Source organism: Corvus brachyrhynchos, unplaced genomic scaffold (genome assembly GCF_000691975.1).
Source record: "Corvus brachyrhynchos isolate BGI_N302 unplaced genomic scaffold, ASM69197v1 scaffold17, whole genome shotgun sequence".
Lineage (NCBI taxonomy): Eukaryota > Metazoa > Chordata > Aves > Passeriformes > Corvidae > Corvus > Corvus brachyrhynchos.
This window is the reverse complement of record NW_008240046.1, coordinates 6,577,589-6,595,070: the sequence shown is the minus strand read 5'-3', so window position 1 is coordinate 6,595,070 and position 17,482 is coordinate 6,577,589. Positions and strand designations below refer to the sequence as shown.

General features: G+C 37.4%; 1 protein-coding gene across 4 annotated transcripts in view; it reads right to left on the bottom strand.

The window, feature by feature from the left end:
* Nucleotides 1–17,240, bottom strand: part of DCUN1D4 (defective in cullin neddylation 1 domain containing 4) — a 41,099-nt gene extending 23,859 nt beyond the window's left edge. The window contains exons 1-5 of one of the 4 annotated variants that reach the window (XM_017744319.1): nucleotides 16,758–17,240; nucleotides 15,934–16,015; nucleotides 8,393–8,463; nucleotides 7,404–7,443; nucleotides 133–247 (exon numbers count right to left, since the gene is read on the bottom strand). In XM_017744319.1, coding sequence (XP_017599808.1) covers nucleotides 133–203 — 71 coding nt within the window. In that variant the 5' untranslated portion in view covers nucleotides 204–247; nucleotides 7,404–7,443; nucleotides 8,393–8,463; nucleotides 15,934–16,015; nucleotides 16,758–17,240. Of the gene's footprint in view, nucleotides 1–132; nucleotides 248–1,543; nucleotides 1,574–7,403; nucleotides 7,444–8,392; nucleotides 8,464–11,283; nucleotides 11,395–15,933; nucleotides 16,016–16,757 lie in introns of those variants that run through there. The other 3 variants (XM_008641416.2, XM_008641417.2, XM_017744320.1) reach the window with 3 other exon arrangements.
* Between the last annotated feature and the right edge of the window lie 242 nt (nucleotides 17,241–17,482).

The following is a 17,482-nucleotide window of genomic DNA, read 5'->3' as shown; positions in this document are numbered from 1 at the left end:
CATCAGCTATGGTTCCACATTGAGAAACCAAGCAAATTTCAATATAATTTCCATTAGTATTTAAACACATGATATATCAGCTATTCAACTTCAGATATTCCATCAGTCTTAGCTCATGGTAAGATGACATACCCATCATGTCTACTTTTCTTAGCAGATAAATCATCTCCTGCTGCAGGTCTCCTCTTTTTCCTTGGAGGCATCACTTTACTAAAGCAGTCTGATGAACTGCAAGACCGGAGACTTCCTACAGAGGGAATTAAAAACACCAGCACAAAGAAATGAAACTGTTGCAGACCAGTTAAACTGTGTCCACTAATAGGCATATTACAATGGGAAGGGAAGGGAAGAAAGTTAGTGGATTTAAAAATTATAAAATAAATGGTCTCCTTTCAATAGCAAAATCCATCTCACTTTTACATGGTATTCTATGACCAGATTTCCATTAAGGTCAAAAGTTACAGTAAAATGTAAAGTAGCACTAGTATTACTTCAGTCTAACAGCAGTCAAGAACTGAAACTATCCTGAAGAAGTATTAAAGTCCTCAAAAAGTCATCCTTATTTTTAGTCATTTATTCAAATCAGAACTTCTAAGAGTTGATCATTGCTTTTTGCAACACAGATGTGAGTGAGCACCTACCTCTAAAAAACAGAACCCTTTCTTTTCAAGCCCCAAGCTTTTTGTGATACAGAGAGCAAGAGGTAGGAAAGGTTTTGTTTGTTCTCTGGCAAAAGGGTCTTTTTCAGGTTTTTTGGGAGGTTTTTTTTTTTGTATTGCACGGACAGGAAGAGACATTCAGCAACCACCAGGGAAAAAAAAATAAGTGGCTGGCTGTATGATTTGGACTGAATAATTCTCAAAGAATAAGGGTCCCCAAGTAGGAAACAGCCAATTCAAGACACTGATGCCAATCAGGTGGCAGTCTTTCCATCCCCTTCTCTCAGCTACATACTCCTATGTCTCTGGTAACTCTTCAGTGTGCCAATCCAGCTCACCAAACCTGTATATAATTAACCAAAGAAAAAGAGAGTAACAACTTTCTGTACATTAGCACAAGAAAGAGCACAGGACCAGCCCTTTTGACCACAGCAAGTCATTAAATTGCTTTTGCTGTCTCATGAAAACAGTAGGCTAACACTCTGGGCAAAATTTTGTCCTACTTTCATATGCTGAAGACCACATTGACACCTGAGAAAGGTGTGTGTAAGAGCAGCTCAAAGAGCTATCAAAGCTCTAAGTGTTACACAGAGAATTTTAAAAGAAAAGGAAGAGAGAAGTGAGGTATAAAAATTCAGACACAAAGTGATGCCAAGAAATATGCAAGAAAATATTAAGAACTCCAGCATTCCTAAGCTACCTTCTCTTTGCTACAACAGCATCCAAGTTTAGCTATGCTCAATTAAGATGCCCACAAAATCTTATATCTTACGTCACAGCACAGAAGCAAGCAATAAAATGTTGACTACTTTTTGACACCAAGGGAACAGACTGAAATCAGAGGCCCAATTCCCAACAAATACTGACAGCAATCTTTTGCTTACCTATTCTTCGAATCTTTGAAAGGCTCTCTCCTGTTATAGGAGAAACACATGTAAGGAACCTTACAGCCTCACAGGCTTTGCTGCATGCACGTCATTTCAAACATGCACGGAAACTCTTACACATAAGAAAGTACAGGTTTTTCTAGTAATATGTAAGATGTTCAAACCAGTTTTTATATCAAGATGAATTAATCTGGTTTCAACTAATAAAGCTTTTGCACTAAGCATGCCTTCTTTGGTCTTATTTTTATATTAATTTCTTTCAAGAAGAGAATTAATCTCTCTAGTTCAATAAAAACTCTCAAAAAAATTCTTCCTATATATTCTTCTTTTTTTAACCCTAGAGCTCCCTCGCCAGCATTCTCCCAGGAAAGTATGGCCACACACTACCTTTTTTGAAAGAGAATTAAGAGCATTGTAAATTCAAATTACCATTTAACTACTCATCAAAAAAACTTGCAAGTATTACACTCCATAAACTATTACCACATGAAAAAATCTTAATGGCTGTGTCAGAAGAACATACTTCTAGAAGCACTGTCAGAATGCATTATAAAAGGAAATTGACAACAATAATATTTATTTTTGTCTCACCAATAGCAGATATATTTGACAGGTAAGCCAGAAAGACCATAAAAAACTCACAGTGCACCCAATGCATTTTACTACAAATTAAACGAACTAAGGAACCTGACCTGCTGAATGTTATTTGTTCCATCTGAATATGCCTGCACATTAATGACACTGAAACACTGTGTTCTCCTAAGTTATTGAAACTGTGATACTTTATCATTTAGAACAAATTTCTAAAGACTCTGTCAGCAGGTATTTTTTGAAAGCCTACACAGACTAAAAACACTTAAGATGACAGCAGAACTTAAGAGATGGCTACAAAGAGCCAACAGACTTAAGACACATGCTGAACTTAATAAATGAAAAACGTGATAGGGAACACCTTTGGAAAATATGTATGTACTTGAGTACAACCTGTAGCTATCTCATTCCTCTGAAAGCAAATGGATTGTTTTTAAGTGCCTTTCTTTAAAAAGAATAGAAATCCATTTGCGATAGCCACAGGCTTTGGATGCTGGTAAAATGCAAGAAAAAACACACCTCCCCCTTATATCCCCCAAGTTTGTGCAGTTTACTGGTCAGTTGATTGTGAAAAGAAATATGCAAGGCCTATGTGAAAAGAGAAGCATAGCAAAAGATAAAAATAAAATAAATAAAAGCAAAACAAAACAGTTATAGAACAGAGAAATCATTTTGTCAGACCTGCAACCCCATACAAACCAAAGAATTTAACTCAAGAATTTCTGTTTGGACTCTTTGCCTCCTTAAATGACAGGATATTTCTAAGAAGACTGGTGAACTTGTTTTAAAGGTTTAAACTGATAACAGAATTCACTACAACCCAATTTCTCCAATGACTCCTATGAAAAACTTGTACCCTTTTTGGTTTGAATGTATCTAGTTGCAGCTCTCAAACTGATAGAAAAGGGAAGAAAAGAGACAGCTCAGAAATTGGTAGGTGGCTATTAAATGCACACACACACTGCCCTCACACACTGACAGCACACAAACACTAGGTGGACAAACATATTGTACATGCTTTCAGAGACTTAACATCTTAATAACTGAGGTTTGGACCAAGTCTTCACTAGGCTTTAGCTGTTGAATAATCTCTAAACTACTAAAAAACACAGTGTAAGAATTTTCAATTCAAAGTATTTCTTTTGTTACTAAAATTGGTATATTAAATTTGAGGAGCAGTTATAATTTTTCTGTAACGGCAGCAGAATGTTCCTATCTTTCATTTTCATATAAAGCTAAAAAGTATAAGTTTGGGTTTTTTTTGTTTGAACTCCCGCAATTTCTTAATTTACAGTATAACTCACTAAGTAGCAGCAGTACTAACCTTTCCTACACAGAGCTTGCTAATTCTAAATGTAATTTCTAGGTCTAGCACTGCACAACTAATTTCACTTCCATAAGATCTGACCATCTGCAAACAAACATGCAGCTACCTCTGACTACATGCAAAGTTTGACAGAATTTTACTTACCAAGTGCAGCTTTGCTGATGTGATTATCTTCCAAGTTTCTCACTCCTGGGTCTCAACTCAAGACTGGCAGAACCCTCCTAGTTCTCACTGGTTTTTGGACACTTGAAGCTAGCATTTTCAAGGTAGAGCCTCCAAATGGCTGCTGAATAGGCCACCACCAGCCAAAAGCCTGCCGAGTTTAAATGCTGTTTGCCAAACATCCTATTCAGTACTTCCACATTTGCAGGAGACAAAGCTTCCAAAGGGAAGTATCAACTCAAGAGCTAAAATTCACCCTAGGAAATTTAAAACAATATACAAAATAGAACCCACAAGGGAGGGACAGTCCTAGAATAGCAACAAAACCAGAATTAAAAAAAAAAAAGGGAAAAAAAAGTCAATGAAGAAGAACTCTACAAGCTGTGCCCCTACAGAAATGATTTACAGGCATGGAATTTTCACCTTCTCTCTAGATAAAGTGTGTGAGTAATCCTGCTCTTCTGATGCTTCAGTAGAAGGATGCTTCAAAGGAAAAATAATTAAGAACTGTGAATGCTGAAGCAATTGGGAAGATAGAGCTGCTCACTTAATAATGCAACAAGACCACCACAAGCAGAGTTAACAATCATCAATTTTCAGATGAGAAAACTAAGATACTCATCAAAACATTAAACAACTTGCAATCCTGTTGTAAAAGGAAAAATCATCTTCTCTGTCTTGAATTCCACACTACAGAATTGCTTTGGACTCAAGAGGGGTTTCTTTTTCAATATAAAAGAAAAAGCCAGCAGAGGCAAAAGCAGTTTCTCCCTCTCCAAAGCTTCAAGAACAGCAATGAAGCCTTGTTTTTGTTGAAGATATTACCTCACTGTTTTAAACAAGCCAAGTGACAACAGGAAGCATATTTTTAAAGACTTTTTAGTCTTGATAAGTAAGTCACAATTTAATTACCAAATCATGACTTTAAGCTATTAACAAGCTGCAAGATTTGTAGTTATGACATAAAAACAACTATTATTCCAAATGTGAGTTTTCCAAGTTAATGCATATACATACTAAAAGAAAAAGAATTGTTTAATCTGAATGCTTGCTGTTCTTACACCTGTGAACAGGTGAAAAGACAAAGGCCCATGACACATTTGAAGTCTACCTTATTTTTCAGTTAGATATGCATACTGAATGATAGCACATGAGACTCCAATCATAGTAGGGGACTGGAATTTTGAAACAAGATCCTCCTTAGCGCTCAAATCACTGAAGGAATTTTGAAACTGCCAGTTCCCTGTATTTCTTTGATATTTTAAGGCCTGGTTCCAGAAAGGAAATCTGGCAAATACTTAGAAAAGACACATAATAAATACTAACCTAAACCTAAGATTTTTTAAATAGCTTTTAGAAATCTCAACCAAATTTAGATATGCATTTATTAAGTCATCCCAAAAGCAAAGTCCACAATGTAGTAACAACAACCATGATAATTATGTCAGAAAATGAACAGTGATCTTTAAGAATAAGGCCTGGGCCAGAAGACTTAGAAGATTTAAAATAATCTCAGAACTATTAAAAAACCCTTATATGGGTTTGGCAACACTCAAACCTTTTGCAACAGTTCTTAATCTGACTTTCAAATGAATTCTAGACACAGAATCTCAAATTCACAGCACCTAGGCAGTTCTATAAATTGAGTAACAAAATTAATAGGTCTTGACAACTTCTTACTGGGAAACAAAAGTTCCAAAAGTTTAGGCACATTGAAATCAAACAATTTGCAAAATAACTCTATTGATTTACATAAGTCTCCCCAAGTAAGATGTTTCAGAAGTGTCAAGTTCCATACAAAATGGAAATAGGAGACCTCACTGTACTACATTCACAGTGGCCTATAAAATAGTTCCTTGCATGTGTGTTTGTCCTCATATGAGTCAAATCAAGCACACATTTCAACTGAACATGCCTGGAACTTATGCAAACATTTGGGCTTCATCTCTTTCCACAAGGAGACACAAAATAGGGCAGAAGCATAAGAAATACTGGAAATAAAATCTGGAGATTAGGAGGGAACCTGGCATTATCAACCTCTACTTTTGGTTCTAATTTCCTATTTATTTCTGGTTTGAAAGGTTCTTTTACAACTATTGCAAAAGATTACACTCTTTAGTGAGATTTTGTTTCCCAACTCATTCAACAGGCATGTTTAAACTTTTGAAACAGCTTAATTCAAACAACACAATGCAGGCAATAGGTTACCATGGGTGTCAGTATAAAACTGTTCATCAAAGCCAGTAACATGCTCAAGCACCTTCTAACAGAGGTAATGGGAGTGCCAAGGCTAATTTCTCCTACTTTATGACGGAAGTGCTAGGCAAGAGATAAGACAAATTCCAAATACCTCAAGTACATCGACACTTACTGATTAGTGACAGAAGGGGACTACCTCAATGCTTCACAACAGGTCTTGGTCATCAAGAGTAAACCAAGACTATAGAACACATTTTCATACATGAAATCTATGTAGCTGTTTAGTTTAGAGCACCTGGATCACATAGGAGAAAATTCCAAGTCTCCATCAGGAGATGGGAGAGGACATCAGTTCTAAAATACGGACATTAAAATCTCTGTCTTGAACTACCTGTAACAATCTCTTTTGCAGAAGCTTTTCATTTACACGATGAGCTAATTTCAAGTATCAAATCACTAACCACACTGAAGGAAAGTATTTCAGAGAAGCCTTTTGTTCAAGCATGGGATAAGAGTTCAAGCATGAAACAAAGTCACTTGCTGCTGTACAGAGGAGGGTGCATAATTCCTAAGCGAGCTCTGTCCGATCCCAAGCAATGCAGTCCTGTGCATCTCTTCTCATTGCTCTAGGCTAAGAGTGTGCTAGGTTTCTAAGTGTGTGCCAGAAATCTCCAGGAGATGACAGCTCTCTCCACTTTCCTAAATGCTCAAGGTAACATCAGCAAATACAGCCATCACCTCAGGACAGTGAAAAAGCTTTGAGTCAGATGGTAGGAGAGATATGGTCAGTTTTAAAGAACAGCTCTGAGTGAGTGATCAGGGCTTGAAGACAGTAAGTTATTTCCCTCCCTCCTCAGGTATCATGCCTAAAATACAGAAAGGAAGGGAGAAAAAAAATCAAGGAAACTGCCAGCTCACAAGTAAGAAGTGCAAAAGGAGATAACTCTTGCACAAAACATCAAGTCACAAAGCCCAAATGCTGACAAATCAAGAATGGCAGGAAGCTGGTACCAGGCACCGGAGAAGAAGGCCTTGAAAAATGATGACATTTCATTGAACAAAACACAGATATGAGCTATTAAATAGATAGTCCTCAGACACTGACTGAAAATCTGCACAAGAAACAGAAATAACCTGCATCAAAAGCACTCAAGAAAAATGCTGGCTGTTTGGAGCACAGCATTTAAACTCAGTCACAGGCACCACAACAGCCAGAAGAGGTCTTGCTTCTGCTCTGTTCTCACTAATGCTCTTTCAAGACTCAAAACACTACAAGAACATGGATATTCTGTGGCCCAGTGGGTTGAGTCCCAGGAGTGAGAGAAATTTTTCACTAAGTCTTCTAAACTAAGAAATAGTAAAATTACAAGTACTGCTGAAACTTGTTCAAGTCCTTTAAGACTGGATAAATTAAAGGCACAAACATCTATTTTGATAAAAACTAGGAAACCCTGGTGCTTGTTTCCTCAAACTCCTTTAGCCTTCTAAAAGGTCATTTTCAGCTATGTTAGAGAGACTTCTTTATTAAAGTGTGTGTAAATTGTTCCAATCTATTTTTACTCCATTCCTGTTAAATACCTGTCTGGTGATCGTCTTGACCAACGTCCTCTGTCAGATTCTGCAAGAGAACAGGAATGATACAGTTAAACAAGATGGTGATCTTCATTCTTCTGTACTGTTTTTAACTTTTACTTGGTACTAATATTCCTCTTAATTACTTAAGGATCATCTATGTAAGATTGTAGTCTTTGGGTTTTCAGCTCATATTTACCTAAAAAGTTACCATTACAAATTTGTCTAAAAAGTTCAAGTAAATTGAATTTGAAAAATATTTTTGAGTTTTTTTCAATCAAAAACTTAACAAATTATTTCAAGAGTGAAAATAACTACCCATTAGATGGGGAATTGACATTACTGTCTTGAACAATTCCGCCAATAAATGCGGCATTAGAAAGACTGAATTTACCATTTAGCACAGAAATGGCTTTACTTAAGGATAAACACACATAACGTGTTCTAAAGAAAACTGATTAAAAACCAACTGAAATATTGGAAACAAGTTACCCCCTTCTGCAGGCAGGGTCTTTTCCACTAAATTTGCTGTGTACACACAGAAGCTGTATCACCATTTCCAGCTATGGTTGCAATAAAACAAACGTAAAAACACAGCAAATAAGCAGGAAGCGTCTTCAAAAAAACCTTGTTTCACTTTCTGCATGGGTGTAAGAGGACAGCTTGCTCATTCAGTATGTTTTTCAGAAGAACTGTAGGAAACTGGGTAACCATGATGATTACCATCATTTGGTGTATCTAAGAAAGCTTCTTGAATGGAGGCAACATCTAATCCAATGCTCAAACAAAGCTCAAACTCTACTCTGACCTCTGGAGTACAATCTTTCACCTTTTACTAATACTGCTTATCTCTTCACCAATTCAAACCCAACAGCCTTTCATACAACACGGCAGTTATAATTTTTAGAAGTGTAATCACTTAACAATTTCAATCATGAAATATTCTGGACCAAAGCCCTAGCTAATTCTGCTAAGAGAAAATGGCAAGTCATTACCAGCCTATTGAGGGTGTGGTAAATCTTGTGAATATTTGCCAGTGTTGATAGATGAGAATTCAGTTGAAAATCTAGAGGGGGGGAAAAAATGGTTTTAAATGTCTGGTTTCCAGATGCAGCAGTCAAGATCTTCTTATGTTCTGGCTATTTAATAAAATCATCACAAAACTATAAAACAAAAGACAATCTCAACACTTGAGTAGAATAACTGAAATCTGCAAAAAGATATCCTATATACGCATTTTTCTTAAGGCACGGATGACCTCAGCAGAACAGAACTACAGCTGAATACGAAAAAAAAAAAAATTACAACTTTCTTTTCCTTTACATTGGGAATCATTATAACTTCCATGTTACCCAGTCCTTCTGTTTCATCTATTCCAAAACCAAGTTAAGTACCATGTAACATTCTAAAATCATCACTAAAAATCCTAGTTTTTTAAAAAATCTGATTTTATTAATACACATGTATTATCCTTTATACTAACTTCCTTGCAAAAATAAGTGGCTAGCGTACACTTACACAGTTGAAACATGGCTTTTTAATAACAAACCAAAGGTCACAATGCAGCAGCTGTTAAGACAAGAGCCAATAAAACTGATAATAAAATATTCTGACACTTCTTGGAAGAAGCCATAGCATAGATGTTGATTTTGCTTCCACGCTCCAAATATAAAACACTTGCGTTTGCTTCAGTTGCTGAAGAGCAACAAATTAATTTTTCTCTATTCTTTTGAACTCCCTATTTTTACTAGGAATGTGTCAAGAACAAAACTGGAAAGTAAGTAATTTACAAAAGATCAGCTGAGATCCAGCCAGACCACAAGCAAACTAAGAAGTATCTCAAAAGCTGAACAAAACCAGCTGAGAGGGCTTAAAGACTGCCAACTACTACAGAGTATTTCCATTTAAACTAAAAATAAATTAGCTACCCCACTAGAACTCATGTGCCAAAACACTCTAGAGAAATGTACTGTATGACAAGCAAAGTATTTCAAGAAAACTTCTTCTGTATGTGAAAAGCTTCTGCATGTGCCTAGTGTCAATACCCAGCTAATGCACTAAAGCATTTCTAATATGAGACATTTAATTTGGCTTTGCCCAGCAGCTGATGCAAGATGCAAGTAAGGTCAAAAACATAATTCCTTTATTTCCATCCAGAGCATTTCAAAGGAATGCTCTCAAGATACATTTAAGATGACCCAGATAAACAAGAGTCATCATTAAACATCTGATTGCCAAGTCAGTGAACCACTGCTATGAAGTTAGCAAGTGAAACTGAAGAAACTGCCTGCTCAAAGTACTTCTTACACACATCACTAGGGAATTCTCTTGTCACAGTGAATTAAAAAAAAAAAATCGTAAGATACTTTTAGGAATCATACATTTCATTCATTACATTAGCTAGAGTATCATTTAATTAATTACTACCTGTTTCTTAACATGTTCTCCCCAGTCCACCACCAATACAATTGCTCTAAGTCAGAAGTACCAGAAATGGAATTTCCAACTTTAGCTAACCTTATACATACAAAGTCAAAGACAATCCAAATCTTCTTACCAAGCTACAATAGGAAGGTTTTGAACCTTCAACAGGGTGCTAGAATTTTTCCTGCATTAAGTGCTCAATAAAGTTCCATTTTGTTAGTCAAACAATACTAACCAGAACCATTCAGCAAGAAAAAAAAAACTCTGAGTTTCTTAGCCAACCCTCAATTCAATATAAAGTAATGAGAAAAAACAAAAGGAGAGGGGGACAAACAGAGATGAGGACAACAGGGAACATAAAAGCCATTCTGAAGAGGGCAAGATTAAAAGATAAGATTTGATTTGTTAACTGGCAGAACAGACTAAACTTTCTGGAATATGAATTTTACAGTGTCCCTCACTGCTTAGCCTAAACTCTACAAAAAACATGAGTCATTAGAGAAATCAGTTATATCTGGAGGTAAGAAGCTGAGAACACTAAGCAAATATTTTATTTATTCTAATCTAATATTAATTTTAGATAGCACTCTTAAAAATGATTGAAAAAAATATTTTAAAATTAGGATTATATATACAGGTATCACCTTTGAAACAAAACATTCCTAGGCACTTCAAAACACATAGTTCATGCCAGTATGTTTTACATGTCCACTGGAAATATCCGTAAAAGTTTAAGCTGCTGCTTCAGAAATAGGTTACATAAGACTTAGCAGGGTTATACAAATACATTTTCCAGTTCTTATACAAGAAATACCACACCATACGAATATGGAGGACCAGAGTCCAAAGTTTTCTTTCTTTCACAGGGGAAGCTTGCACAGTGTAGGGGTATTATCTAAAACTGAAAACAGGTTTCCTTTACAGTTACAAAAGCAAATGCAAGCAGCACCCATTAAATTAGGGAAGTTAAATTACAGCTCAGGTTATTCTCTGAATTGGTCAGTGGGTCAGTGTTTGCTTTATCTATATTTCAAGAAAGATACACAGAGTATCCTATGCCACTGTGAAAAGGCCTATTTTTTTAAAGAAATATTTTTTAAGAAACAAAATCCAAAAAATAACACCTCCCATGCTCAAATAACACTATCTGGGAAATTAGCAAGGGACAATTATCAACAATGGTCAACATGGCAAGCAATTGGACAGCTGGCTGCAACTATATTCTTCAGGAACACTCTCTCTCCCCTCCACCTCCCAAACTTTCCACGCATGCTTATGCAGCTTGCAAAGTTGGGCCTGCTGACCCCCTTGGTCAGCCCACTACACTTGAAATCTCATCTACAAAAACAAATAAACAAGCCCTGCCAGCCCAGTGCTCTGAATCAGATCACCAAGGAGCTGCCAGCCCAGCTAAGTTAAAGGAAGAAACAGGATTGATTAATCCTGTGTTAGATTAACCCACCTGTCCATCTGAGCCCCACTATGAGAGGGGTGGTACGTCACATGAAGCTACACACCCAACAGCTGGTTGTATGGGCTTTACATGTATAATGCCATCATGCGTGAAGATATTTTTCACCTGAATACAACAGTATCAAAGCACATGAGTTGGTCTGATTTTTTTTTTTTTTTCTACAGAAACTGCATCCAGCTCTGGGGTCCTCAGCACAGGAAAGACATGGACCTGTTGAAGCAAGGTCACAAAGATCACTGGAGGAATGGAACACCTCTCCTGTGAAGAAAGGCAGAGAGCTAGGGTTGTTCAGTGGGAAGAACAGAAGACTCCAGGGAGGTCTTACAGCACTTGAAGTGCACTTATAGTACTTTAAGGGGGCTTACAAGAAAGCTGGAGAGGAACTTTCCAGAAGAGCATGTAGTGACAGGACAAGGAGGAATGGCTTCAAACTGAGAGTAGGTTTAGATTATATATTAGAAAGAAATTCTTTACTGTGAAGGTGGTGAGACCACCGCACAGGTTACCTGTGGATGTCCCAAGCTTCAAGTGTGAGGCTGGATGGGGCTCTGAGCAACCTGGTCTTGGTGGAAGGTATCTGTACCTGTGGCAGGGGGATTGGAACTTGATTATTTTTCAGGTCCCTTTCCATTCAAGCCATTCTAAGATTCTGATGTACCACACAGTTTATTGATCTCATATCAGAAGAAAGAAACCTGCTTGCTTTGTAAATACTGAAAGATGATGTGCGGAATGTTTGCTATGACTTTAAGGGGTGTACCTCAAACAAGCATACATATTTTGTTGATTAAATTATTTTTCATGTAGAGGTTAGCTGATCTTCAGTGAGGACTGAAGCAATGAAAATTCCAAATGGTATTAAATACTTTGCAGTAATTCAGAATGTAATGGCAAAAAAAAAAAAAAATCTGAGTAAAATAATTGCAAATCCAGAACCCAGAACAGAGAGAAATGACAGAGCCAACCTAGTTTCATGGAATTTAAACCTTGTCTACAGTCTGTCACTAACACAATGTTAAGTGTTAAAGGCTGGGTTAGTCAATTAGTCACAATCATATACCATTTAAAAGTAAAAAGAAAACAGTTTAAAAATCACTTTTAGAATATTATAGATTAATGTTTAAACTATGGACCTGAGAGTTACAGAGAGGTAAGAAAACAAGAGCTAGCTGAGCTTGCTTCCATAACAAACTAGAGAAAAAACATTCTACAACCTCTCATAAATGCACACATGAAATACAATAAAGAAAACCAAAGAACTCAATGTATCTTAAATATAAGCAAAGTATACAGGTAAACTGAACTCATATACTTTACTTTGCTATCTGAAATGAAAAAACTTTAAAGGTCAAGTCCCAATTGTTTAGAAGGAGCAATGTGCTGCCAAACTATTTAAATGAAACCACAAATGAATGCCAAAAAAAAAAAAAAAAAAGTACCTGCCTGAATAAAACCTTTAACTTAGTTCCTGCTGTCAAAATTTAAAGCTTGGACAAAACACAGCTACAGGCTGCAGTACAATCTATTAAAAACCTAGTAAAAAATTAACAACAGTAGTAAACAAGATCAGCAGCTGACTCCAAGTTTCCTTTAAAAGCTTCTAATTTTTCTAAGCAAATACAAAATCTATAAAAAAATCTCACTTTAACTGTATGTCTAAACGTAGTTATCCTTGATAGATATGCCATATAAATTCTATAGATACAATATTAAAATTTAAATATAGAAATAGCAGGAGTAATAGCATAGTAGTAATTCCTATTACTGCTAAGATATACCTGTGAACTTCTCAGAAAAAAATAACAGAAAACACACATCAGGCAAACTCATACCTAAAAATGAAAATAGAATGTTTAGGCTTTTATTTAATTGTTTTCCTTGCTTTCAACTAAGAGAACTAGAAAAAACTTGTAGTAGTACTGGCCATAATAGTTCAAAGTTCTATTGCCTTAGTTTGCTTTAAATAAATTTTACTTATTCAAAAAAGAATCATTTAATCTTCTATAAAATATACCATTTTACGTTCTGTAGTCTACTTACAGAATTATCCTAACAGCAATACAACTTATATTGATTAATGATGAATTGATTAATGAACTTAGAAGTTCAGATCTGAAACCTACACATTTGGTGAAAGCCCTCAACACTTACATTCAGGAAGCAGAATTTTTATATTCATTACTGAATACAGAAGGCAAAAGAAAAATGTACATCAGCCTTATTTACAAAAAAACATCACAATACACCTGAAGACTGAGAATCCCAAACTGCAGCACAAAGAAGCTAGGAGCTGACTCTGCATTCCTGTCAAAGAATCTATTTCCAATGTGTCTGTAGCTGTATCCCTGCAGGCAGTGACACCCTACACCAGGGCCAGCCCGCAGAAGAAACCTTTCTCCCAGTCCATAATGTGACAACAAGCCTCGGGTAAAGGGAGGCAGAGAACAGGCTTGAAAAGCAGGGTCTCCCTTAATCTGGTGTGGTCAAATAAAGGGCATGATTCAGAAAGTAAGGAAAACAGAAGTGAATTCCAGCTTGGAAAGTAAGGACATGCAATTAGATGGGATGATCCAACCTATCTTGAGGCAGCATCAGGACCTAGCCATTAAAGCTAAAGACATGATACTGCAGAATGTTTCTCCTGCCTGCGTACACCCAGAGCTGCACCGAGCTCAGAGCTACTTCTGACAGCAGCGGTATCCAAAACCCACAGTTGCAAATTTGTGTACATTTTCCAAACACAACCACCTAAAATGTTCTGAAGCAAAACACAGACTGACTTAAGCTAGTAAATAAAAAAACTCTACAGAAAACCCAAACCCAAGCAATAAAATGTGGTAGGAATTACTACGTGCACTATAAAACACTTACCATTTAAAGGTAAACATCACATTCAACTCACAACATTTGGTATTACCACTCAGAATGACTTACTGCAACAAAATATTTTAAGATCACTGCATGCTACATAGATAGGAAAATGCGTAATTCTTTTCCCCCCCCATAGGAACAAATCTTTATTCTACCTAGCTGTTTTTAGAGTACTCTAACCTGAAGGCTTGTTTACAAAAAGAGCTACTGCAGTTTTAAAGTTCACTGAGAATTTTAGAGCAATTTAAACAGTGCAAAATTTGTGTAACTGCTACTTTAGTTTGAATACATTTCCATTTACCTTAAATTGATTGAACAAATAAGAGCTAGGCTAATTCTCCTATACTAACATATAGGATAAAATACTCTGCACAACTGGCTCATGGCAGGATTTGGGTTTGCTTTGGAGGCTTTTGGTTGGGTGTTTTGTGCTATATAGCAAAGACCTAACACTAAGTGGGTTTCTGGTGCAAAACATCTGCTTCTGTTGATGAAAAGTGTTCATCCAGTCTAACACTTATTCCACCATCAGATTAATTCAAATTCAAACAAGTGTCAGTGAGCTAGTTTTGCATCATTGGCTGCCATGACCTGAATGTTGTTTGCAAGCATTAGTCTTAACTTCATGCCAGGTGTCATCTGGCATCCTACAAAGGGCATAAAGCTAATACAAACTTCGTATCTTGTGCTCTAGCTAATTCAGCAGAAATGCAACCCTGCCAAGCACACACTGCTAGGGTATCCAGCACCATGCAGATCTGGTATGCACCACAATGGAGCTGCAACAGCCTAGGAATAGCTATGCCAGTCAAAAGCATTACTGTCCCAGCTGCTTGCATCTTCATCCCTGCCAAAATTTACTGACTCCATAGCTCTGCCAGCAGCACAGGCCATGGTAACATTCCCTAACCCACTTCAGGCAAGAAATCAACCCCGTCAGTTTAGACAACTCAAGTAAGTGGCAATAGCTAACCCAGGTACATTTGACTTGAGTGGATTAGAAAGTGCTCCTACAAACCACTTTACCAGCAGAGCAAGGGAAGCAGTAATCTACAGCTAATGAGCAGTAACGAGCAGCTGCAGCAGACCGAGTCCCACAGTCTGTGCAGCCACACACCTGCATCAAGTGTGTCACTTCAGTCAGGTCCCCAGGACAAGCTAAAGCCTTGCACAATTTTACATATATATATACACCCCCCACTGAACGAACTGGTAGTTGTTTATATCTCTTTATGAGCCAAAAATAAAAATTCTGTTTAACCTCAGACCATGATTTTACATAAAACAACTTAATTGGACCATATGACAAAAATGTTGGCACATTTAAATTAAGGGTTCTGCTTCAAGCCCCTGTTAGTAGTCTTACTTATTGTAGAAGAAATAACCATACTATTAAATGTTCTAATATTTAAATTGGATACAAGAGTTGAACACTTTCACAGGATGCACTGTACTTCCTAGTGCTATGTTTTTTGGCAAGCACAAGACAGACAAATTAAGCAAGTTATCTTCTTCTGCTTGAAGACACAAACAAAACTAGGAAATAATGCTTTGAAAAAGCCCAAAGTCTGGCTGTCAATACCTGCAAAGAAAGTGGGGGAGGAGGGGAATTAAAGAAAACACAAGATTAATAATTCACTAAGAGTTAGCACAAAAAGTACTCAGACAAAAATAAACTTAAATGAAGTGCTGCAATTACACAAATAAGAGCTCACCCTGATACAACAAAATGAAGAGAAACAGTAAAAAAAAAACCTCTTTACTTGCCTAATTCAATTTATTGCATGGTCTTGTACAGAGAAGGCTTTTCCAATTATACAGGAGCTGCAACAAACTTTTAAGCAAACATCTTCAAAAGAAAAAAGGAAAGTTGATTTCCTCATATAATATGAAAGGTGTGTATTCAGAAAGTAAAACTGAGACTGAGAAAAAATGTATTAATAGAGTTTATATCATAAGAACAGATAAGGATCTAAGAAGGATCAAAAAGGTGGCTCAAAATAAACGTTCAGTCAAAAGACTATCATAAGCCAGCTTTTGTATGTGCAAAACTATGCTGTGAACACTTCTTGTTTCAAGCATTTAGATCAATGAAAAAAACCCAACCACTATGAAGCTACAGATAATTAAGTTAGCTAATTTATGAAAACATATCTATTTAAATTACACATATACAAGCCCCCCCCCAAAAAAAAACAAAAACAAAGTGAGGTGTAAGATTTGATCACTCCAAGGCACATTTTTAATGAAAAGCCAGTAATAGCTGAAGGCTGAGGAAGAGTACTCTTCCTACTTTCTGCAGACAAGTTAAAATTTTTAAAAATTAAAAGTCATTATGTAATCTAAACATCCTACATGAGGGAGCTCTGAAATATTTGTAACTAACTCACGTGTATAATGAGGACCTGCATTTTTTTGCACGGGCACATGACAAAAGACACTGAACAGAAAGCATTTTCTAGAATAATTACCCTGCCATTTCTAATATGAGGCAATTATTTGTGCTTTAATGGCAGCCTGCACCACCGACACATAATGTTCCCTAAATATAAAGGTAAAATAAACCAGAACCACTAAAGAAATGATACAACCTTATGAGTTAGAGCCTTTACCAGGCTGCCCCTGTCCGACATCTCATTTTGAGAGACACGGAAGGATTCAAGAAAATCCAGGCATTATGCAGCATTTCTTTCCACCATTGCTTTAGGGACTTTGTCCAAAAGTCAGACCATCATTCATTAACGCATGATCAAAGCTTCAATTCTCATTATCTTTCCCACAAGCAAGTCCTACTGTAATAAAGCATCTCAGAGCTGCAACTCCTGCCACAGCGAGAACACGTTCCTGGTAGATTTCACAGGGAGGTCGTTGTGGCAGGACAGCTTTGTGCTCGGGATGACAGCCTGGTCTCTCCAGCGGACGCAGACGGTGCCTGTCCCTGAACCCCGGCCACCCCACGGCCACGCAGATGCGTGACCCTCCTACGCCAAGCAAGCCGCCTACAGCAAGCGGTCCCTGCTGCTCGGAACGCACAGCGGGAAACTCTGTTGCGGAGATAAAGCCCGCGCTACGCTCCTCCAAAACAGGCGGCCGGGATGACAGCCTGGTCTCTCCAGCGGACGCAGACGGTGCCTGTCCCTGAACCCCGGCCACCCCACGGCCACGCAGATGCGTGACCCTCCTACGCCAAGCAAGCCGCCTACAGCAAGCGGTCCCTGCTGCTCGGAACGCACAGCGGGAAACTCTGTTGCGGAGATAAAGCCCGCGCTACGCTCCTCCAAAACAGGCGGCGCGATCCCCCCGTGCTCCCCAGGGC